Source organism: Pocillopora damicornis, chromosome 14 (genome assembly GCF_964200805.1).
Source record: "Pocillopora damicornis chromosome 14, jaPocDami1.2, whole genome shotgun sequence".
Taxonomy (NCBI): Eukaryota; Metazoa; Cnidaria; class Anthozoa; order Scleractinia; family Pocilloporidae; genus Pocillopora; species Pocillopora damicornis.
Genome location: NC_142683.1, coordinates 5,291,697 through 5,316,768, shown reverse-complemented (window position 1 = coordinate 5,316,768; position 25,072 = coordinate 5,291,697). Strand labels below are relative to the sequence as shown.

Sequence of the window (25,072 nt, the reverse complement as noted above, 5' to 3'; positions counted from 1 at the left end):
TCTAACCCAACTTTGATTTGAGTCAGAGAGTGTTACGGCGTTCCAAACTAGGCGCAAAGTATGCTAACGGCTGGTTTGCACATTTAATGGTTGACAATTTTTTCGCTCTCAATTATCTACGTGATTGGCAAAGAAAGCCCTCGCACACAATTAACTTCAAAAAATAAAGGAATAAATTACCACTTGTGGAGGAAAATTATTCCTTTGCGGTTACACGTTATGTGTTCTTAATTCTTTTCTTTCCTTAAGCAGGCTCGATATTTTTTCAGTATCTGCAGAATTTTGTATTCCACATCGATGAAAACAGACACAATCTACTCTTTTATTTGTTTTGGTTCTTTGTTTGCTTTATTTGCTTGTTTGTTTAATCATTACTTTTTCGAACCTTCTTTTATGCTTTTACGCTTCTGCGGGGCTGTTGTGTAAACAAATTTATTCTTGATTTTTTAGGTGTTTTTGAAACCCGCAAAAATCCAGAAAAATATCATTCATCAACTCTGGAGCCCTGTCAGCCAGAGCAATACTGGGCTTTTAGAGAGGGTTCCAAACAATGACAAAGTAGCCTGAGGTGGAAGTTTTAGCAGGGAGGGGGGGGAGGGGGGTAGTAAATAATTCTGTTTATTTAAAGAGTAACGTGAGCCGCAATTCAGGCCAGAAGTCCATGACACAAAAAGCGTAGCAATGTTACTGTATGCATCTTTGACATTTCTTGCCACATCCCTCTTATCTGATGATAATCATATTAATTGATATTTACTCCAGAAATACCAAATACCAAAGAAATACTAATTTTGGGGGTTTTGAGAAACCTTGTCTAGAGTTTTGCATATTTAGCTTGAAAATGGTCATTTTGATACTCAGAGCTCTCTTCTAGGGGGAAAAATATGATGGGCATGTGCTATAGCATTGACGGCAATCATTCAAATAATTATGTTATGTTGTGTTTTGTTGTGTTCGGTTCGGCTCGGTTATGTTTTTTTGAGTTGTATTGTTGTTTTGCTGTGTTGTATAGTGTCGTGTTAAGTCGAGCTGAGTTAATTTGTTATATTCCTACTGTCGTGTTGTTGTGTTCAGCTGTGTTGTTTTCTTTCGTATAGTGTTGATTTTCTGTTCTGTTTTGTTGCTACATTTTATTGAATTTTTTTTAGTAGCATCAATCTCTTATTTCCAACCCCCCTCCTCTCCCCTCACAAAGACAAAGTCTCTCGCAAACATCAATGAATTGTCACGTTCAGTGGAAAATTGTAAAATTTACTATCTAAAAGAAAAATGGACAATGAGTTGTACATTAAGATCTTAATTGTGCAAGCTTATTTCCTTCATTGTTTTTTGCTTGTTTTACTCTCTTTTTTTTGGCTTCAGTGAAAGAAGGAACCTATGGAATTGTGAATGGAATTGTGAACGGTTTGCCCATAATGGTTTAAATCACCTATGTGCAACTGATTTTCGTCAGATGTTAGCCTTATTCAAGGGAGGCTTCAGAAATTTTAATGCCAGCTACAAGGATACGATTCAGTAAATAAAAAAATAATACCAGAAAGATCATAGTTAAGTGCTTTATTGATCATAAAATATGAAGAGATTTTATAAATTAGGTGCGTTTTATCTGCATAAGTACCTGAATCCTTTGCTTATTCCTTTTCAATCGCCAGATAAAATATTGTAATCCCAGAACCCAGAACATTCGCCTGGTTCTGCGAACAGTTTTTTATGTTTAGATTGATGACAGATTTCAGATTTTAGATTCAAACTCTGTTTAATCCGTTCATTGTCCAAATGTTCTCATGGCATATACACTTAGAAAAGGGAATAACGATAATAGCTTTCTTTTTTACATGTTTTTAAAGTAACATTCATGAAAAATTTTCAACCCCCAAAAATTTATTATTTGGGTACTTCAGTCCTTTTTCTGCAACACTGAGAGCAAAAAGTATTGTGGTTATTGCTGGAGCACTAAAGAAGCAGGCGTTAGAAATACAAAGGTTGAATAGGAACAGTGTTTTGTTCCAGTAAGAGTAATTTGCGTTTATGTTAAAATTAGGATTCATATGAAATCAAGACTCCTCCCTCTACTCTCGCATTTTCCCTCGTACTCTACAGACTCACAAAATCTAGTTTCGGCCTAGGTTCAAATACATCGATTTCCCTCTTTTCAACAATTTGTTTTCGTTTTTTGTTTGTTTGTTTGTTTGTTTGGTCTGTTTTTTCTTGTTTTTGTTTCCCTTTTTTGGGGGGGGGAGGGAGGGTGTTGACGGTTGAGGGCTTATTTTATTTTGTTGTTGTTGTTTTTTTTATTTGGTATCTTTGTTTGTTTTAATCTTTTTTTAATCCTGGCACTCGTTTGAAGCGATATAGCGGTGTTTTTGTGATCAAGCGTTTAACTAAGAAAAAAATAAAAGTAAAATAAAAATACATACAGGTTGATTCTAAAAAAAACAGCCAAGTGCTCCTTCCAACACATCATCTACAAGGAATGCTAATCCGTCTCAGGTTTTCCCTTTCATTTCGTGGTTCTCTGAAAGGAAAGAAGAACCTGGAGAGTTTACTATGAGAATATAAGAAGGTCTGAGGTTGAATTCCTTATGGAGACCATCTCTCTCTCAACTCGATTTTGCTCTACTGTTCTAATGTAATCTTTAAATTTTTAGACTCCAAGAATGGTCAATATCCATGTGACATACAATGATACAAAGAGAATCATTTCCTATCAGAAAGGGGTAGATGTTCAAGGACTCATCTCTGAGATCTTGCAACGATTCTCCGACGTTTTACCTGCCAATGTTACTTCAGAACAAGTAAAGCTACACCGGTATGATAAAACATTTGAAGATCTCACAGAATTAGAAAATGAATTCAAGTTTGATGATGACCACAAAGTTACCGTGCTCATTAAGGAGGTACAGGTGCGTTGTGCGTTGTTTCTGATTCTTATAGCCTTTAGTGTTATTGTTTATAAATTAATTAGAAAACTAATTAATCCGTGGAACTTCGATCATAATCTCTAGAGCTCGAATACTGGTGATTTTGAGATTTAGCGCGTTAAGGCTTTAACATGGGTTCAGAAGGTTTCGCCTTATAGCAAGTTCGCTCTCTACAAAGACAAGTTTCACAGCAAATCCATGACAAAGCTCTATGGACAAACAAATTCTTTACCATGTTGAGCAATGACAACATGCACATCTTGTGTTTTAATCCTGGCACTTGTTTGAAGTAGTGTTTCACAGCGACGTAAAGCGTTTCCGTGATTAAGCATTTGATTAAGAAAAAAGTAAAAGTAAAATAGAAATACCTGTAGGTTGATTCTTAAAAAACAGCCAAGTTCTCCTTTACTGCAGAAGCCTAGAACATATCATCTAGATGGAATGCTAGGGGTTTAGGCAGTGAACTAGCAGTTGCTTAAGGATTTTTAAGACACTTAGTTTAATGAGTCTTGTATTGTTTGTATTGCTTTGTTTGGTTTAGGTCTGTTTTGTTTCGTTTTTAGTTTTACTAATAGGCTATTATTATTATTACTATTCACGGACAAAAAGCTAAACAAGCAGTATGCAATGGAAGGAATTACATGCGGACAAGAAATCCAAACCAAAGTAAGGAGTTATCTCATTCATACAATTCAACTTTCATTCATTCATTTTAGCTTCACTCACGATCATTCATTTATCCATTCATAATTAATTATGCCCACTTCCTCACCCGCTCATTCGCTCGTTCATGAATTTATTCAGTCAGTCATTCGATCTGTCCGTCATTAATTGCTAAATCAAAATTATTTCTAATTCAAAGATACTTTCCGTTTTGCAAGGAAATGTCTTCGCTTAATGTCGAAAGCGATATCTTTTTGCCTGAGTATTTCTGGAGCTACACCATGCTCAAACACGACAAAACCGGCTGCTATGTGGGATGTGACTACACTGGAAAAGTGACTTTGATGAAAAATTCAAAGCCCGAATATCCTAATGCTGAGATTCTATTCATCGCCAATGTACCTTAAACTGAATTACACAGCAGAAGAATGGTGGGTGTTCCGAGTGAAGTCAGCTCACTATTTGACCATTTTGATCCGCCTGGGAAGCATAAACCCATAAACATGTTTTCCGTAGCAAATATGTATCTGATAAATATTAATCAAGAGACAGCAGTTCACGTTCACCTGCTTTGATAACGTTTTATCTTCCGTCATTTTCTTCATGCCATATTCGATTTTGTTATTGAGATGATATCATCATTTAGATATAAAAAATTCAGGAAAGGAGATAAAGCACTTAAATATTAAATGAGACTACCGTCTACGTTCGTTAATCTGTTTTTAATCAAGTAAAAAAAATTACTCTTATCACAAATAGTATTCAAGAGTTGTTACTTCTGGCTTGTTTCTGAGACAACTGGTGTCGAATTAATCCATTGGTCGCTTCAGCTGTCAACACTTGGTTATTTCTTTGTTAAAGCAACCACAGATGGCCCAAGCTCACGTCTCGAGGAAAAGCAAACGATTAATTCATGAAAGCGTCACGCGTTGTGTGACTCGGTGTTAACTTACTAGAAGAACCGTTGAGAATTTGAACAAGTGAGACTTGAGCTTGGGCTGCCTGTGAAACAACCTGTGGTCAGATTCTCTAATCAAAAATAGAGTGTGGCCCCGTCTTTGTGTTGATACTGGTACCCAACCCGTCTCCGAATCTGGGAGAACCGTGACGGACTGAAGTCCAGTCTAAACATGACGTTAATTCAAAATTTGTCTTAGTGCAGTAAATCTGCAAATGCCAATTTATTTCTCATCATCAAACACCCTTAAAAGCCTCTGAGGTTGAATAATTATAAGTTAGAAACAAACTTTACAAGGCATTCATTAATCATTCGGCAAAATGACAGCTGCTTTTTTTTTTAATATGGGAAACGTCGATGTCATCCAGAACAAAAGATGTATCTTTGAAAGTAACGTTCCTTATCACATTTATTTTGTGTATGGTGCAGGTATGTAGATTGTTTTGCTAATAAAGGTTTCCGATGAAACTGACAGCAAATTGAGAAAAACCTTTGACACAGTAATATCATCTAAGTCAAAGTCATTTTTCAATTTAGTGAAGCCTCTTGATACTATTCCCTTTTTTGCAATGAGGAATTCGTAAAATTGTTTACTTTTACATAGCACAGGATCAAACACTTTTTTCCCGCAGCAAAATTCTAATAGACCAGTTTTTCTGCTATTGTCATCCAAAAATTTCAAGTGGCCAGGAATTGCACTTCGAATCCCTGCCCACGTTAAAAAGTTTGATTGTTTCAATCCTGCATTTGTTGCAATATTATATGACTCTAAACTTCATTTATCGAATTGCATCTGATTAGTTAATAGGATTCCTGCTTTTCCCCTTAAAGACTTGATACCTAATTCTACTGCCATCCTATCATACAAACTTTTAATTAAACAGTTCTTTTTCCGTGTCTGCCTTCATGTGAAACACCAATTCAAACATTCGTGACTTCAACAAATGCAAAGCACATATTCCTAAAATGCCAGCCAAAAATTGTTCTGCAAAAAGAAAAAGACATTGATTGTGACTTGCATAAAAAATATTCAAAATAATTGAAGAAAGCAAAACAAGAAGGCCTTTCCAGGCCACTTTGTTGACGTTCTTGCAGTGACGTTAACCCATTGTGACTGCAGCTTTCCTCTCTATCAATCAGACTTTCGAGCGGAAACTGCTAAAAGATTTTGTCAACGCTCGTTTGAAGATATAAACAAGCTAAATTTCAGGTTTTATGAGAGGAAGGATGAGTAGTTAGTGCTGCTGTAGAATTTCATAGTTAGCTCCTTTTGAGGAACCATGTCATTGTAAAGCAAGTCAGGTATCGGTATCGTTAAGTTAGTCGTGTTGGTATTACGATTACAGAAACGTTCAATACTGTGGTTGCAACCTCATTCCCAGGGTCTCTCTTCTTCCCTTCATTTAGAGCCAGAGAGACCCTGGAAACGAGGGTTCTGTGGTTGTAGGTTGTGCCTAAATCCTACCGGCTAGAGGTACGCACGAGGAGCACTAGTCACGGGTTTCCGAGTCGGGTGATTATCGGAAATTGTCGGCTATTGCAATATGGCGGACTATTCTAGTAACACCATGTGCAATTTACTAACAGTCAAGCGATATGATTCAACCAGATATGAACATTAGAACGTGCTTTACATGTGGAGTATACATTGTTGAGTTTCAATCAAGGAAATTTCGCCAAATTTTGTGTGGCTATTTCCTTCGCCCTCGTCGATCCTAAGTTCCTTGTTTGGCAGAGTCGTAGCTTAAAGCTCTAGCCGCTAAGAACAACACTTGCAAAGGTAAACAAAACTTATGAATAGTATCGCCACTATATGCCCCTTTCATGGTGCTACTGGTTGGAAAGATCCTCAAGATGAAATTTCTATTGTCTTCTACCTCTAGACGGTGGGATCTCAGGAAGCTTAGAAAATACTACCAGCCAGAGGTACAACTTGCATATCTAGTCAACTTTGCACAATTATTACGATGGTTTCCTTCGCATTTTACTATTTCCGCACTCCACTGAAATTAGTCTTAAACTCGTTTGAATCAATTTTTTCCAGGAATACGTATACATTTATTTATTTTTATTTGGTCTTTAACCTCAAGCTGGTAGGATCTTAGGGGGCTGATAAAATACTACAGGCTAGAGGTACAGCTTGCATTCTCAGTGGACTTTGCCTACCCTAGCCTGTAGTGAAAATACTACAGGCTAGAGGTACTTTGTACGTTTAGGGTGAATTTAGCTCGTTTCATTTACTTCTTGATTTATGGAAAAAACCTTTCTAAATTCCATGTTAGTCTCATACTGTTGTGGAGTCACTCGACAACTTAACTTGGAACGCCCACATTAACGAGTTAGTAAAGAAAACCAGCAAAAAACTATACTTTCTTGTACAGCTGAAACGGGCCCGACTACCTCCTTCAGACCTAGTTCTTTTCTATCTTTCGTGTGTTCGATCTACGATAGACTACGGAGTTCCGGTTTTATGCAACGCGCTTCCGCAGTACCTTAAGAACGAGCTCATACATATCGAGAAAAGGGCACTATCGATAATTTTGCCCAGCACGAGCTACAACAAAGCCTGCGAAGTTTTGGGAATAACGCCAATAACCGAACACCATAGTCAGCTATGCACTAAACTGTTTGACGCCATAGTAGCCGACCCCAACCATAAGCTACATGGATTACTGCCACAGAAAAATAATGTTGTTTATAATTTTCGATACAATCGTCCCTTTGTTTTACCGCGCTTTCACACCAATAAGGCAAATAACACTTTCATACTCGCAATGTCCCGGCTATTCAACGCATCTTCTCATAATACATAGATTATTTCTTAAATTTTAGTTCAAGGATGAAAAAGTTTTACAAATTTAAACATTTTTACCATTATATTTAACATAGATTTATCATAGATTATTATTGTCCTTTTAAAAGTTGTAAAAGTTACTTAATTCAGCCTTCGGGCTGCGATGTGATTTAAATAAACCATCTATCTTATCTATCTATCTTGTTTTAACACCAACCAGACACCCTTTGCTTATTGTCAAATAATGCCTGCTTTAGTTTCAGCTGATTCCCTATAGAGAGTCATTTGATGCTCACAGCTTGTGTGCTGTGCTATCAAATAAGCAGTGGTAGGTGGTAGGTACGCGACCAAGGAGAGAAGGTATTCTTGAAAAAAATGATTGAAGTGTAACTATAAGATTAAAATGTAATGACAAAAAGTATTTTGAAAAGCACTCTGTAAGAAAATTTGGCAAAGTCAATTAAATAAGCAAGCTGTACTTCAAGTATTTTCTAGGCCTCCTAAGATCCTACCAGCTGGAGGTTTTTAGACTAAGTAAAAGAGAACAAAATGTAAATGAAGTCATGTAAAAAGTGATTCCAAGGAGTGTAAGACTAATGTGGAGTGCAGAAAGTAAAATGGGCAAACTGCAGTAAAAATTGGGCAAAGTTGATTAAATATGCAAGCTGTACCTCTAGCTGTTAGTCTTTTCTAAGCCTCTTTAGATCCGACCACCTAGAGGTTCAAGAGCAAATTTTCAAAAATTAATGTAAATGTACTCTTGTAAAAAATGATTCCAAGGAGTGTAAGACTAATTTGGAGTGCAAAAAAGTCAAATGTGGAGCTAATCGTAATAGAAATTGAGCAAATTCAACTGGGTATGCAAGCTGTACCTCTAGCCGGTAGTATTTTAAAAGCGCTAGCCCCTTCAGATCTTACCAGCTAAAGGTACAGGACCATATAAAAATAAATAAGTGTATGCGTATTCATGAAAAATTGTGATTCAAAGAAGTGTAAGACTAATCTGGAGTGCAGAAAAAGTAAAATTTGAAGCAAACTGTGGTAACAATTAGCAAAGTTGACTAAATATGAAAGCTGTACCTCTAGCCGGTAGTATTTTCTAAGCCTCATGAGATCCTACCGGCTAGAAGTACAAGACAACAGAAATTTCATCGTGGCGATCTTTCCAACCAGTAGCACTACGACAAGGGCATTATAGTGGCCATACTATTAATAAATTTTGTTTATCTTTGCAAGCGCAGATCTTAGCGGCTACGGTGTTAAGCTCAAACTCTGCTGAACAAGAAACTGAAGATCGACGAGGGTGAAGGAAACAGCCACACAAAATTGAGCGAAATTTCCTTGATTTAAACTGAGCAATGTATTTTTCACGTGTAAAGCATGTTATGCTTGACTGTTGGTAAATTGCGCATGGTGTTACTGAAATAGTCCGCCATATTGCAATAGCTAACAATTTCCGGTCATCACCCGACTCGGAAACTCGTCACTAGTGCTCCTCGGGAGTACCTCTACCGTGGTTGTAGGATTCTCGAATTCTCGTACTTGTTAGCAGTAGAGTAGTTTTAGGTAAGTGTTCAGTGGGTGTTAGCAATTGCCTCATTATTTTGATTAAGGCAAGCAATAAAGAAAATAAATCCGAAAAACGTCCAAAAATTAATATCCCTATCTCCCCCAGTTAACAGACTCGTAAGCAAGTTTCTTCCCTCTTTATTTAGCTTGGAGGTAAAGGAAAAGCTGTAGTTTTATTACGCTTGATCATAAATTTGGAAGAGCCTGCTTAAAATTATTTCAAAAGATAGTTTTAAAGTGAACGTAAAGCGTCTGAAAACCGGCAAAAAGATTATGCCGTTGTAGTAAAGTCATCATCACCAGTGGAAATTTCCCAAACTCGTTTTTAAGGCCCTTTTTCCCCTCCCTCTCTCCACTCTCCTCCCCCTCCTGCATCAACCCACTGAGCGAAGGTGAGCGGGGGAATGGGGGAAGGAAAGTCGAGAAACTTCCTTCAGCACATCAGGATCAAAATACGCTTCTAGGAAAAAGGGTGGAAAGTCTTAATAATTCACGTAATATAATGGGACATATCTGGACCCTTCTCTGTTTCTTGCAAGTCAGCTTTATCGAAAGGAGTTTATTGAGACAACGTGGACCAACGTAGGTGAGTTCGAGCGTTCAATATACGTTGCAACTAAGAAGAAAAGTCATACAAATTCATCTCCAGCCAACCAGATCAAGGAATTTTAGCTCAGATTTAATCACAAAATTTCAAAGCGATTAATATGACGATGATCCAACTTGATCTTTGATTATATTTATCTGCATTATATATCTAATATATCGTGAGGATAAGACCAACTACAATGGAGAAGCAAACTTAACTCTCTGCTCAAACTCAAATGGAATTTAGGCGACACTCAACTCAAGCTCTAACTTTATCGTCCATGTCTTTCCTACGTCATGTTATGGCAGTTGCAGAAGGTTAGATAAGAAGACGAAAATACAACGCATACGTTAATTATCAGTGAAGCATAAAACTTCCCTTTTAGCAAAACAGGAAATCAAGTACTTTGTATCACAACAAGATCAAAATGCATGGTTTGTGTTATGAAAACTTTTAACGTATACTTCGTTCGGGAGATGTCTTCTATCTTGCGATTTATAGCTTTAATTGACGCAATCAAATTTTCAGCGTCATGCATACTTTCACCGTTCCAAAGTGCTGCATTGTAATTACAGGTCGGATTGTAAACAAACTCTCTGGCGAACAGAAATATTTTACATAAATTCGAATTTGATTAATATAAACTGATAGATTTAGATACTTATGTGATTCATAGGCTAAGCTAGCGGTTAGAACTGAAAATCTGTTAGGACTGTTGAATATGAAATGGTCCAACAGTCTGCCTAAACACCGCTACAAAAGTATGCAGATCGAATTTTGTTTGATCGACCAAAATATTTTGTCGGGTCGGTTTTCTTTGGCTAAGTTCAGCGATCAAACCCAAATAACTTTGAACTAAATGGCGTCTGAACACCGTATTTTAGAAGCTTGTTCAACATTTATCAATAGGAGTTTAAACAGTAATTAAAAATCAATTTAAAATTATAAAAATTAAACGAACTTGATACGGAGGCGATGCTGACGAGACATTAGCGGCGTCTAAACATATACCATCGGCATTGAACTTCCTTTTCAGCAATTCAGGATTTAACAAAGTAACCAAAGAAAACAAAACAGGAAGCACTTTACAGGCCATTTCATTGATTTTCCAGCAATTACGTAAACCCATTATGACTACAGCTTTCCTCTCTATTGATCAGACTTTCGAGCGGAAACTGCCAAAAAATTTTGTCAACGCTCGCTTGATGATATGGAACAAGCTAAATTTCAGGTTTTGTGAGAGGAGGGATGAGTAGTTAGCGCTGTTGTAGAATTTCATAGTTAGCTCCTTTTGGGGAATCAGGTCATTAAAAAGCAAGTCAGGCATCAGTATTGTAAAGTTAGTCGTGTTGGTATTAGGTTGCAGAAACTTTCAATACTGCGGTTGCAGTAGATTTAGATACTTCTGTGATTTATAGGCTAAGCTAGCGGATAGCACCGAAAATCTGTTAGAACTTTTGAATGAAATGGTCCAACAGTCTGCCTAAACACCGCTACAAAAGTACGCAGATCGAATTTTGTTTGATCGACCAAAATATTTTGTCGGGTCAGTTTTCTTTGGTTAAGTTCAGCGATCAAACCCAAATAATTTTGAACTAAATGGCGTCTGAAAACAATATTTTTAGAAGTTTGTTCAACATTTAAAAATCAATTAAATCAATCAATTAAAAATAATAAAAATTAAACGAACTTGATACGGAGGCGATGCTGACGTGACATTAGCGTCCAAACATTTACCACCGGCATTTAACTTCCTTTTCAGCAATTCAGGATTTAATAAAAAGGGAAATGATGATTTAACTGGAACATTTCTCTCGGTTGATATCTCGTTGAGTTCTCATTGCAGTCGCCGTCCTGATGTTACATAAGGTCTGTTATTGTGTCACGGAAAAAAATAACCAGCATGTTCCCTTCTTTCAGTGACTGAAGAGGTTACTTGCTAAGTACCTAGCTGTAGGTAGACTCTTCCCTTTCCAGTCGGATTGATAATCGAGACTTTCGTATTTACGGTTTACAAAAGTCAAAGTGTTTTAGGTAAGTCTTGCGCATAATGTTAACTGAAATGCCTTGACCGTTAGAATTACACAAACTCCTGTCCACAGACTCTTTCAGTGGCAAACCTCTCAAAATTCAATTATAATGGGAGGGGAATAATTGAAAAGAAGAAATTATTAGCTAATTAGTTGGTTTGTTAAGGACACTAGCTAGAAGACTCATTTTTATTCAATTGATTATTGATTAGTTTAAAAATTTCAGAGTGAACCGAGATACGAACATAGTTACCATGTTCATCTGTTTGTTTATATTTCTATTGGTTTTGTAATCGGAGTTTAGCGTCCCTGTAATCAGTTATTTGTAAATTTTTGAGTAGTCTTGGTGAACTTTCGTCGTTTCATTTTTTAAAGCGGGACCGATCGGTGGGTTTCTTGGTAACTTTGTTTGTCTGGGTTTAGTTTTCCAGCATTAGGCGAAAGTATACAGACAGATAATTTGTTGTATTGCTGTATTTTCAATTGAGTCGAGTTTTAAATGCCATATTGTATCGGATGCAAGAGAACGCTCACCACTTAGTTAGGAGCGATGGGCTGTTAACCAGCCACCAAATTCTTGTAATTTTTGTACCGAAACTTTTGTATTTTAACGTAGTTTGTATTGGTTTATTTGTATTGTTTATTGTCATTTTAATCTCGTTATTGGCGTTAAGCCCAGTTTTTTACACGCGATTTCTGATTACGTACTCGCAACATTTCATTAGATTGATAGAACTTCGCATGCTAAATTAATATTACATACACAGTATTACATACCCAGATCACTGGTCTACCCTCTCCAAAACTGTATCCTTCTTCTCGCGCGTCAGGCCACTTGGCCCGAAGTAAGGTGATCTTTCGGCCAATACCAATATCGAGCCCAGGGTCATTTTGGTTCTTTCTGTTAGCAGTATGGTCGCCAAATTATTTAAATTGGGAATTTTTTTTATCGCAAAAAAGATAGTGTCACCTTCTGAAGTTATTATGATAAAGATGAGGGATGAAAACATAGGTGAACGCAGTAAACGTGTTAATTCTTCACCGTATTTTCATAGAGGGCGAATGTCTTGTATCCTGATCACTAGTAAAATGATCGTGTGAAATCAGGGAAATATCTCATTGCAGAAGAAAATTGATTCGATCGGCCCGTATTTCCCAAATGAAACACAAACTAGACACGTTTTTTGTGTGTTTGCTGTATTTTGGTCACCTAGGTTTGCCCATGTGGCTTTTATCTTTGTTTTAGCTCTGGATGCAGCTGAAGAAAAAGTTCTGTTATTTAGCTTGCAAGCCCCCTGTTTATGTTTTCCAATAAAGGCAACATTGAATTAACCTAGAGCTTGTCAGCGGTATTCCATGACGAATTGCAATTGCATTAAAAGTCAAAAAAACGCGAAGGTTTCTTGGGTTGTTTCTCTATGACCCAAACATAAAAGCTTTTTTAATTCCTAATGAATGTGTTATGAATAAATCTTTTCTTTCAAAAGCTGATATAAGTGATGACCACTTCGAAGGACGATTTAGAAGAACATCTTGAATGCTCAATTTGCCTCGAAAAGTTTACGGAGCCAAAAGTGTTGACCTGTCAACACATCTTCTGCAAACAATGCCTGGAGGGACTAGTGACTCGAGTCCACAAACGATACATTATCAGGTGTCCCGTATGCAGAGAAAAAAGTCAGGTATGAAACCAGAAATTATTTAGGGAAACGGACCTTTAATGGCCAATTGACGTTGTATCGTATTGCATAACAAAAAGCCAGGAAATCAGGTCCATATTGTGCAACAATATTAATATGCAAAACTTTAAAATTGAACAATCCCTTTTAGGCACTGCACACCAAGAAACTATAAAATGACGATCCGAATAAATAAGGGGGGGGGGGTTAGTTTCATTGAGGCCTCCGTCAATATGTGGGTGGTATTGGGATGCCTCATCTTCTTCTCCAAGATAATTTCAAAATGATTATGGCCCTCCTTTGTGGTTTGAAACATTTTTCCTTTACTGTTTGCGCACGATAGTTAATGCATACTTTGAAATCAGTAGTTGTCTACTTTCTGCAGTAAGTTTATTTAAGAGAGTTTGACTACGTATCTCATTTTAATAACGTGCAATGGGTCTCGACAAGACGTTCCACAAATTTTTATCGAATATCTACAAAGCTATTGCACACAACAAGGTCTAAACGAAATCCTCAAGGGGCTTGCAGAAGAGCACACAATTCGCCTTTCAGCCTCTTAACAACAAAATATTATATTCTCTTTTCCTTTCCATTCACTGAAATGTCCATAATTAGTCTTGCTTCCTTTTCTCCTCAGGTACTCAATGGCGATGTCGCAAAACTTCCGTCCAACTACATTATAAATCATCTGCTGGATCTCAGACGCACAAATTCCAAGCCCTTTTGTAACAAACACGAGGACGAAATCCTCAAGCTCTTTTGCCTGAATTGCCAACAATTGATTTGTCAAGACTGCGCTTTAATTGATCATCGCGATCACAAGTACAACTTTGCTAAAGATGTATTTGCCGCTGAGAAAGAAAAGATAGTAAATGCCATGCTGGAATCAAAAGAAAAAGTCCTTGCTTTACAAGGATCTATGGGTGCTTTTGAGGAGCAGAAAAAGAGTCTGGATCAAAACGCGCGAGAGGTCGACCACAAAATTGACGGCTTCTTTAATGAAGTAATTCAGTTCCTAAAAGGAGAAAAGCAACGCATGAAGGATGAACTTAAAGGAGAAGTAAAGACCCAGAAGGAAAACATTCATGCAGAGTTGAGTTATTTCGAAGCTTCACTCGAGTATGCAAGCAGTAGACTTGAGGTTATAGAACACCTCCTGGCTAAAGTAAGCGACGAAGATGCCCTATTGGCAAAGAACGATATGCTAAAACAACTCAGTGATATTAACAGTGTTTTGCCCCATTTACAGCCAACCCCTCAGACGATATATGACTTTGGGGCCGATCACATGCTGGATGTGATTAATAAAATGGAAGCTATTTCTTTGCATTAAACAGTGGTACACATTTACGAGGGTGGTAAATGGTTTACACGTGTCGCGTGATTAAGGCCAAAGTCAATATGTAACCATTTTAAAGAAAGGCGAGCGTGATTCGTGAATTTATTAACCAGCGTGAGACGTGATCATTGCCTCATTAAATATATGCCACCCGTGAAATCCTCAAGAGGAAGACAGATTTTAGGTTTTCCTTTTTTATTCATATGCGTGATGCGTGAATTTTTCTGAAAATCCGTGCATGAAATGGGATCAGCACAACCTTTTTGCCACCCTCATTTAAAATATTTTATCTGTCAATTAACATAGTGTTTCATTTTCAACCATAAGGATCCAAATATCATCATGTTTTCCGTTGCCGCTCGCATTAATTTTTTTTATAAAAGCAATATTTCGGTGCCTAAAACAGCGGTGCACATAGTTGCCACATTCAATGTTATTTCATGTGAAACTATAAGAATCGAAATACCATTTATATGTACTTACTGTCTGTCAAATTAAATGTTTATCAAAGTAGTATTTACTGGCAGCTATTCCGTTGCTTTAAACAGCGGTACCTGTAGTTTATCACATTATAGACTGTCTCATTTCTAACTTTAAGGATTAAATTCCCTTTTATATATTTCCTATTATCAATCACATGTTATGCAAGCAATATTTAATGATATTTCTCGTGTGTGTTTAAATATGTTGTATCGCTGAATATGAAGAGTGTGCATCTGCGAACTTCTAAGCAAACAAATTTGGGTTTCAAGTTCTCGTAAATTGTATGGTATTAAACACGTTAAAAATAATCACAAGTAGACTACGATAAAAAAGGTGTTTTTTTTTAATGAGTTGCATTAATTATAGTTTTGAGCTCAGCCCTACATAGCACAGATATGCTTAGGACAAAGACGGAGTGTTTTCAACTAATCCCGTCAAGGGCGTAGCTAGAGGTGGGGGTCCAAGGGTGCCCATGACCCCCTTTTTGTAAGTTTTTTTTGTCACACCAAGTAAAACATGGCGTAGAGGTCGACATGACAGTTTGGTGATTACTCGCTGATTGACGAGGTGTAACCCACTTTTCAAAAAATGCTGCCCCTCGAATACAGTTTAGGCACTACTTTCTTAAAATAACAATACACTTCACTGTAAAATATGGAGTTATATATATCAGCATGAATCGTATATATTTCCATTTTTATCGCTGTCTTCGTTATTTTAAGGTATGACTATTTGTAAATATGAATACTAAATTGAATATACATTTTGTTTCAGAGGATACTATGTAATCCAGTGAGACAAAACACTACAAATTGCTCTCGAAACAAATTTAGAGCCCAAAAAGCCAGACTGTGGAAAAAAGATTAGACATTTAAAAAAAAGGCTGCATCTCGTTTGGCTCTTTCTTTCTTTCACTCTCACGTCACAACTTTTGTTCAAACGGGACTACAAAGCTCGTGAAGGTATCGATCATGACCCTTTCCCAAGACTGATAAGAAACCTAGGAAGCGCTCCATGGCTGAGATGATGCTAAAAGTTATGTAGGGAAAGTGTGGTCAGCGCCAGCAGGCAATCCCTTGGGTATTCCGTAATTTGTGAATGCGCACAGCTCATGAGTGAGCGCAGCGGACTAGTGAGATGTCGAGTTGAACACAAGAGAAATGCTAACACCAAAGCCACTGAATACGTAACTTGCGATTTTTCTTTTAGTATATTGGTTTTCTTCCTTCTCTAGGAAAGTTTGAACCTCACTGCCTGTTAGCAATACAGATTTTTTAGTGTTTTAGCCGCCATAATTCGAGGAAGCTCCGACAAACAACTTGTATTGAGAATCGTAAAGGCTTTTCCGTTCATTCATCAACCTGACCGAGTGGCACCAAATGCGAGTGACGTGTCAGCAGCTGATTGGGTATATCAACACACGTGCAAAAATACGATATTTTTTCACGTGTGCTGTTATGGCTTTTCTCAGGGCCGGAAGTTTATGTGATAAAAGATAATTTGGTTTCATCAGCTTAGTTGATGATGTAAATTGGCCACCGTAAAAGTTCATAAAACTGACGTTTTGAGCGTTTACCCCTCGTCAGAGCGAATTGAAGAATATTAGATTGCTTGGAGTTAACTTCAAAAAGGGCATTAGTTTCAAATATTTCATTTGTTATTATTATTCATTTTAATATTGAAATTGTGAATATCGGGAATAATATTATTTTTGGCAAAAGTAACGCTTACCTGTGCGATACCATTCGACCCAAGTATAGATGAATTTTGATTGTCATTAAAGTTGCCTTCGTTACGTTGCAAGAAATGGAAATGCACTTTCGTTGTTGTTGTTTTATTTTCCTGCTTTCCATTCGGTACCACTCTTTACACAAGGACCCCTAATAGTGAGAGGATGGGACACAATTTAGTTTGGCCACAGTTACAGGGGCGTAGCCAAGATAATTCAAATGGGGGGTAACACTAGGTCAAACATAGGGTACCCACTAGATTTTTATTTCGACCTCCATGCCGTGTTTTACCTAATGCGATAAAAAAAGCTTACAAAGGGGAAGGGGGGGGGGGGAGGGCACGAACACCTCACAGCCCTTGGGCTATGTGTCTTTTGGGTTTTCGAGGGAGATGGAAAGGACAACCTTACAAGAAAAAGAAGGAAAAGATGGAAGGTGAAAGAAGTTTATAATCGAAATCTTAAGACTTTTCCTTCTGAATTTTTTTTGGAAGGATGTCTGATATGCTTAATATCCATGTGACGTACAGCGAAACGAAGAAACTCACATCCTGTCAAAAAGGAATACGTTTTCTGGAATTTCGTGATTGATTCAAAAAAAGACTTCTCTGTTACAGGCGAGGGGATCACATTCAAGAAACACGATGAAGATATGCTGATATTTCGCAAACATCACTGAATTGTCACGTTCAGTTGAAAACTGTGAAATTTACTATTTTAAGGAAGGAAAGAAAGACCACTGATTTGTACATTGAGATCTTAATCGTGCAGGCTAATTTCTTCGTTGTTTTTGCTTTATTATCATTTTTTCGGAACTTATGAAATTGTGATCAGTTTGCCCATAATTTTTTACAATACAATACAATAAAATATTTATTTGCCATATACGACATTTACACATGGAAAAAAAAATGAAGAAAATTGATGACAGAAAATAAATGGCGAGAAAACCTGAAGAAACCACGAGGCTTATAACAAGTCAGGCTTTCTCACTTAAAATAACTAATCTTATATTAGAATTACAATATGGACTTATGGTAATTAACTTTGACCGCGCACACGTACACACACACACACGCACACACATATTAAGTAAGTTAGTTAAGAATTACTGCCTTACAGAAGCTAATACTTAGAGAGAAGAAATTCCTTAAGCTTTCTTTTAAAAGAAGCGGAGGAGGGAGAACTAGTTATGTCAGAATTTAACGAATTATAAAAGTTTGGACCTTGAAAGTAAATTGAAAACTTCCTGGTGTTCGTTCTGCACAGTGGCAAACGGAAGGACTGAGCATTCCTAGTATTATAATTGTGGATTTGACTATTCAGTAAAAAAAAGTTATTGAATTTGGAAGGGAGAGTAGAGTTCTCGAATGAAAACATAAAAGTACCTAATTGAAACGAATGGATATCATGAAATTTTAGGAGTTTAAGTTCCTTTAAAGTAGGGCCAGTATTGGCAATGTATGTAGAATTGCTTACTATTCTTAACGCACGTTTCTGTAAGGTTACAATTCTTTGAAGGTTTGACTTATAGGTACCAGCCCAAGCTAAATTGCAATAATACAAATATGGAAGGATCATAGAATTGTATAAAGTACGAAGGGAGTGAGTAGAGAGAAAAAACCTAGATTTATGAATAATACCTATAGATTTGGATAATTTATTTGCTGTTAAGGATATATGCGATTTCCAGGTCAAATTGTCATCTAATAAAACACCCAAAAACATGGTCTCAGAAACACGAAGAATAGGCTGCTCATTTATGAAAACTTGAAATTCAAAGGATTGTTTCTTTTGCCAAGGCTTGAATACCATAAAATTAGTCTTGGCTAAATTCAAGGAGAGCCGGTTTGCTGCAAACCAGGTTGACAATTTGTTTAATTCTCTATTTAATGTGTTAATTAGGTAAACAGGGTCATTATGGGAGATAAATAAGTTTGTATCATCAGCAAACAAGATTGCATCAAGCAGGGAAGCATTGTTCAAATCATTAACATACAGGATAAAAAATAAGGGACCAAGAATACAACCTTGAGGCACCCCACAGGGAATCCCCTGTGGGGCAGATCTAACGTTATTAAATTCGACAAATTGTGTCCTCTCAGAAAGATAATTACCTGTCTGCAACTGATTTTCTTCGGATGTTAGCTTTATTTAAGGAAGGCTTCTGAAATTTTAGTGCCAGCTTAAAGGAGATGATTCAGTAAAGAAAAATAATAATTTTAGAAAGATCATATTTAATTGGTTATTGATCATAAAATATGAAGAGATTTTGTAAATTAGGTGCATTTTATCCGCTTATTCCTTTTCATTTTATCCGCTTATTCCTTTTCAATTGCTAAATACAATGTTGAAATCCCAGAACTCGATCAGAACATTCGCCTGGTTTCGCGAATAGTTTATGATGCTTAAACTGATGACAGGAATGACTTAAAAGTTTTTCATTTACCACTGCAGGTTAAAATATTTCAGATTTTACATTCAAACTCTGTTTAATTCATTCATTGCCCAAATTTTCTCATGGCATATGCACTTAGAAAAGTGAATCTCGATGATGGCTTTTTTTACATGTACTCAAAGCAACATTCATGAAAATTTTAATCCCAAAAAATTCGTTATTTGGGTAGTTCAGTCCTTTTTCTGCACACTGTCAGCAAAGGTTTATTTTTGTTTCATTTGGTCTCTTTGTATGTTTTAATCTTTTGTTTTGATGTCACTCGTTTGAAGTAGAGCGTTCACAGCGATGAAGGATGTTTCCTTCATCAAGCGTTTGACTCAGAAAAAAGAACATTGCATTTGGATTAAAATTCATCATGATTTCGAGAGAGAAGGAATACGTTTTTCCCTTAAGAAATAAGTTGACATGTTCTGGGTTGAGCCTGTAGAGGTAAGGGCGAAGTTATATTTCAGGAGGCGAACTATAAAAGGTTTAGACGGTGAACTTGCAAATAAGTCAATTGCCCAAGGATTTTCAGGACACTTATGATAAAAAGCTAAACGAGAAGAAAACCACTACTTGCTACTCCACATACATAACTGCTATACATAACTAGCTCATACTTTTCGTGAGAGTAACAAACCTCTAAATGTATCAAAAACTTGAGACATTTCCTCTGCCATGATGAGGTACATTTGTGCGTTCGGTAATTACAATGTCCTTCTTTGAATCATTTGCAACACTTTCTCAGACATAGGTAACCACATTATACGAACACTTTTAGGTACACGTTCCCTTCATATTTGTCCACAAAATAAAATCCAAACACAAAATATCTGGATTTGGTCGAGCGTGAAAGCTTAGCTCCAGTAGGCTAATGCTAATACCCCCAGAACCAGCTTTGCCATCACAGGTGAGTGAAAGATTGCCCCCGTCCATATCGATTAATGACGTGACTTTGCAAATGGCTTTAAAGTGAAATTTCGCTATTTTAGAAGTTAAAACTGACTTCACCATGTAAAAGAGGAAAAAATACTCAAGGTAAAAACCTTGTATTAATGTCAGTATCTGAGAAACTCTGGACCTACCCCTTCCCCAACTCAACAACAGTCAACTGATAATAAATTAGGGTCAATGTTGGGTCAGGGGAGGAGTAGGTGCACAGTTGATCAGGCTGAGACAGATCCAAAATTTTTAAACGCGTGACTTGTTAATTACTGACAGAAATGCTAATCACTTATAAAAATAAGATTTTTAAAACTCGCCTGAAAGTATACACGAAAAACTTTTTTTTCTTTTTCCTATATTATTAAGTTAAAAAACACTCCAAATATAGCCTCTAACTGCAGATCGAATTACCGTAATTACTAACCCTCATCATCACTCAAGCGCAAACGGGCATATCTCGTACAACCTTTCCCTTCCCCCAAGTCTTCGTTTGGTGTTGCAAACTCGAGAGCAAGAAGGACAACTTCAGATGCCTGCTAGAGGGCCTTTTTTCTGGAGTAGGGCATTTAATCATTTACACCGATCAGCTTGGGACAAAACGAAAAGGAGGGGCTAGTCGCCCGAAAGATAAACTTTATTTTGCCTCAGCTTCTGTCGTATCTACAGGAACAACAAGTAAATAAACTTTGAGGTAAATACATTTGCAACATTGTATTATACACTTAGTGAAGAGCGAAGTAGCTATACAGGGTCGGTCATCCGCTCAAGGCCAGTTTTAAACGGCCATTTTATAGTTTTGGGTCGAGAAAATTTATCAAATCCCCTTTTATTTCCTTTAATATCTTTAGATAATTTTGTGAGTCATTGATTTACTAGCTAGCTCAAACAGATGAGCCATAACAAATTATTTGTCTTCTCCAGTCAACTTCCGAACTTCTGCTTGGAATTAAGTAATTCAAAGGACATACTTGCTTATAGTTTTTTTTTTTATTTATGGAGTGACTTTTATCGAACACGAGTTTTTGGTGATGATCTAAGGTGACTGATAACTTCTTAGTGGATCCTCTTCATTCCTTTGTCTTTTTTATTACATTATTGTGAATCTTGATTTTTTGATAATGGTTTTCTGATTTCTTAAGCACCAAAACATGAAGCCAACAATATGGTGCTGTTTGCAAATATCATGATTCCTGATAACTTAACTTAAATCAGACAGCTCTGCAGCATGCATGACGATGCAACATGACCATAACAACTAAAATGCGTATATCCAATGGAAAGCTATTTTCTCTTCTATGGTTCGTCTTCTGTTTTCGGTCGACTGCAAAGAAAGCCTCCGCACTTTTCCGCATGAACTGATTACATGGTTCGTGAAAGCATATGATTTTATCTCGGTTGGAGGAAGGAAGGTGCAATTCCATCTTTAGCGAATGATGCACATGCATGCAACACAAAATTTTGTCAGTCATGGATTGGATACCGCCGATACCTCAATATGGATTTAATTTCCTCCCCCATTTCGATACTCTAACAACTAGCAACATCACTCGAATCCATTCTAGTATACTGAGAATTTGCGGCATCACTCGAATACAATAACAACCGGCCGCTTGTGCGCCTGCCTCTACAGAAACTTGTAAATACAACCAAAAACTCGCACATATCCGATGAAATGTTTTTTTCCTTTTAAAGAGTTTGTTTACCGTTCTCTTATATGCAATCGACCAAGTGGTCATCGTTCGTCACGACATATTTCAAAGGGCGTAAGTCTTAATTTTTTTCTTACATTGCGATTTATTTAAGTCGATAAGGTATCCCACAATCGTTTTGAGATTGAATTATCCCTTTTTTCTGTGTTTTGGGGGGGTAACGTGCTAATTGGTCGTATACGGTTTTTTGTTAATAATTTAAGGTGGCTTTCCACTTTGTTGATTAATACTCTGCTTTCCGAACTTTTGCAGTTGAATGTAGAATTCAATCTTTACTCCTGGATATAAAGACGTGCTCGACACTCATTGGACACTTAGTACATCCGCGGAGTAAGTTTGGGATCATTGGAAGGAAGTGATAAAGTATATGATAAATGCAACCAAGACAAATTGAAGAGGGAGACTTTTCGAGTTACAAATACATTTCCACGGACGGAAATAGAATCTTGAGACGGAAGATAAAAAAAAAATGTTATAACTTTAAAATCCAGGCGCCTAATGCAATGACGGGTAATTTAGTGTTAACAACTCAGTTGAAAAAGTAAATTAGCCACCGTAATGGATAAAAAAGCTGACGTTTCGAGCGTTAGCCCTTCGTCAGAGCGATTGGAGGAATTGTGGAGCTACACCATTGGTGGGAATATGATGACGAGAAAAAAGGATTAAATTTGTGGAATGAAAAGCGCTCGTTGATTCCGTGGGGATTAAGGGTGCCGATTTGGAAGATAAATTTTTGTTCTAGTGTTTTGCGGCTTTCCGAACTGTCTAGATGCAAGGAAAGGCCGCAAACTGCCATATGCTGTTTAAAACGATTAGGGAGATTAATGCGTCCAGCGACTGGTTTGGATGCGTCCTTGTCATTTCTTTCCATGTCGCGAAGGTGTTCTCGGAATCGGTCACCTAGTCGTCTTCCTGTTTCGCCGATGTATAACTTATTGCAATAAGTGCAAGTTAGGCAGTAAATAACATTGGCGGAAGTACACGTAAAGTGATCAGTGATCTTAATGGATCTCTTGGGTCTCGATCTTTTCTCTACATTATGAATGAAAGAACAAGTTTTGCATCGTGAGCGCATTTGAAAGTTTCAGGTTGGTCGTTGGTTTGAAATGAACTCCTGACTAAAAAGTTGCCTATGTTTTTGTCACGTTTGAATGAAATAAGTGGGGGTAGCGAAAAGATAGTGCCAGTCTCTGAATCTTTTTGGAGTAATTTAAAATTTTTAAGAATGATAGATTTAACTGCGTGGTTGTGAGGGTGAAATGTAAGAGTTAATGGAATGCGGTCAGTGTTTTCCTTCTCAGCCGTTTGTAGTGCTGACTGTCGATCAATTTGTTGGGCGCGGTGATGGCCCGCTTGAACGACAGAAACAGGATAGCCACGTTTATCGAAAAACTGGCACATTGCCTCTGATTTTTCGGAAAAATCAGAGTCGTCACTACATAAACGACGAAGTCTGAGAAACTGTGAAAAAGTTATGGAGTTCTTGACGTGTGATGGACGTGAAGACGAGCGTCAATGCACAGCGAGTGATGCGCACGATATTTCCAGTCATAATAACTACAAAACTCCAGACAGAATGAATCATTCAGCCACGGAAATAGCATCAAAATTGTTAGAGAGCATACACAAAACCTGCATCAACAATCGGAGGTCGAAAACGACTAAAAGGAGTAGCGTAAATTGTGATGATCCTCCTCACAAGTCTTCTTTGGCCGGTTATTTTAGTTGAGATCTCAAAATGTTTCAGAATTGTGAACAAGATTCATCGTTCCAATGCTCCAGATAAAAAAAAGTTAATCCTACAATACATACTTCCTAATTAAGACCCCGCGTGGAAACCTAATATCTAACAGCTAAGAACATGGCTTGACGCATCGTGGTTGTTATCACAAATTTATTAAGACTCTTTCATGCTGTGTGAACGGTGATACATAAACGAAATATGTTGCAAATGGAAGAGCAAATTTTCAAGTCATAAAAAACAATTACGGACAAAATGAATCATCCCGTGATAGAAATAGGATCAAAAATATCCGGGGCATAAACAAAGCCAAGAGCTCATTTTCATGATAGAAACACCTGCCATTTTCGGAAGCATCACTTTCAAAAATTATTCAAATGCAATGTTTTTCTTCTAACTACATAAACAACCACAAGTTATCGAGCTTCAAAGTATGTATAGCATTTTAAGGAAGGATTCTACTAAGCTACCATATCTGACATATTTCCTCGTTGCTTAGTTAAGCTAATTCTCTAAGTGAATTCAGCATCATTCCAACACCGCTCCTGTCGGACGGCTCAAACGAAACGTTGCAAAAAAAGGAGCTAGAGTGTCTTTACGTGATTACTAATACAATTTACCAATTTCCAATGCAGTATACACAGACTTACACATGTAATCAAACGAGAACGAAAAGAAAAAATTAAGAGCAAAACCCTTAAAGTCGTGACTTTGGTAACTACTGACAGAGGTTCTAATCAATGACAGTAATAGGATTAAAAACACAGGAGCCAGGGGGCATTCACAAACCCAGAATTATATTCTTGATTATAGCAATTTTTGTTCTAGTTACTAAAAAAAGGACCTATCCTGGTGATTCTTTCCCCTCCCCAGGCGACCTGGTTCTCACGCCACTTGTTTATGCAACGGTAAACCCAATGAGGGCCATCTTAGGACAAAAGAAAAGGGAGAGGAACTTTATATCACCTCAGTCCGTGGTATCTGCGAGAACAACAAGTAAGACCAAATCTAATAAAGAAAACTAATTGCACACATTATAATTATATACAGACCGATTGTTTCATTAAGCGATTGAAATAGCATCAAAAAGCGCCAGAGGACATGCATAAACTCTCAGAATGCATCGTTAAGCGAACATGTCGGGGCAGGTTTCGTTATCTCAACCTGCATCAACTTTTGGAGGTCGAAAACGATTAAAAACAATATTAATTGTGATGATGAGTGTTCTCCGTATCTTGGGCCTTGCGTTAATCGTGTTTTGTAGAATCAGGCTCACTTAATCCTTTTGCAAAACACCAAATCTACCATCTAGCTGGATCTAGAAAAGTTGGTATAGTAAGAGTGGTCTTTCGTTCGGTTTTTTGGTACTATGTTGCCCGGTGAAGCCTAACGAATAATTCTATTTATGCCTTCGGCTTTGAAGCACCATTGTAAACAAATGTTCATTACTCCAAACGCAGAAGGTGATTAGTTATTGTTT

At 37.2% G+C, this 25,072-nt stretch overlaps 2 protein-coding genes and 1 long non-coding RNA gene across 5 annotated transcripts in view; 2 read left to right on the top strand and 1 right to left on the bottom strand.

The window, feature by feature from the left end:
- Nucleotides 1-25,072, bottom strand: part of LOC149034124 (uncharacterized) — a 45,085-nt gene that overhangs the window by 9,560 nt on the left and 10,453 nt on the right. The gene's annotated exons all lie outside the window — the stretch shown is intronic.
- Nucleotides 2,523-4,830, top strand: LOC113679808 (uncharacterized). Its single transcript, XM_089193765.1, has 3 exons — nucleotides 2,523-2,980; nucleotides 3,485-3,587; nucleotides 3,803-4,830. The coding sequence occupies exons 1-3, from the start codon at nucleotides 2,658-2,660 to the stop codon at nucleotides 3,989-3,991; spliced, it is 615 nt and encodes a 204-aa protein (XP_089049891.1). The 5' UTR covers nucleotides 2,523-2,657; the 3' UTR covers nucleotides 3,992-4,830.
- LOC113679809 (tripartite motif-containing 13) lies at nucleotides 9,287-15,788 on the top strand. 3 transcript variants are annotated; one of them, XM_089193460.1, is made up of 4 exons: nucleotides 9,287-9,491; nucleotides 11,415-11,528; nucleotides 13,012-13,206; nucleotides 13,844-15,788. In XM_089193460.1, the coding sequence occupies exons 3-4, from the start codon at nucleotides 13,024-13,026 to the stop codon at nucleotides 14,537-14,539; spliced, it is 879 nt and encodes a 292-aa protein (XP_089049586.1). In that variant the 5' UTR covers nucleotides 9,287-9,491; nucleotides 11,415-11,528; nucleotides 13,012-13,023; the 3' UTR covers nucleotides 14,540-15,788. The 3 variants fall into 3 exon arrangements, with proteins under 3 accessions (XP_089049586.1, XP_089049584.1, XP_089049585.1); XM_089193458.1 differs by lacking the exon at nucleotides 11,415-11,528; XM_089193459.1 differs by lacking the exon at nucleotides 9,287-9,491 and having other exon boundaries at nucleotides 11,270-11,528.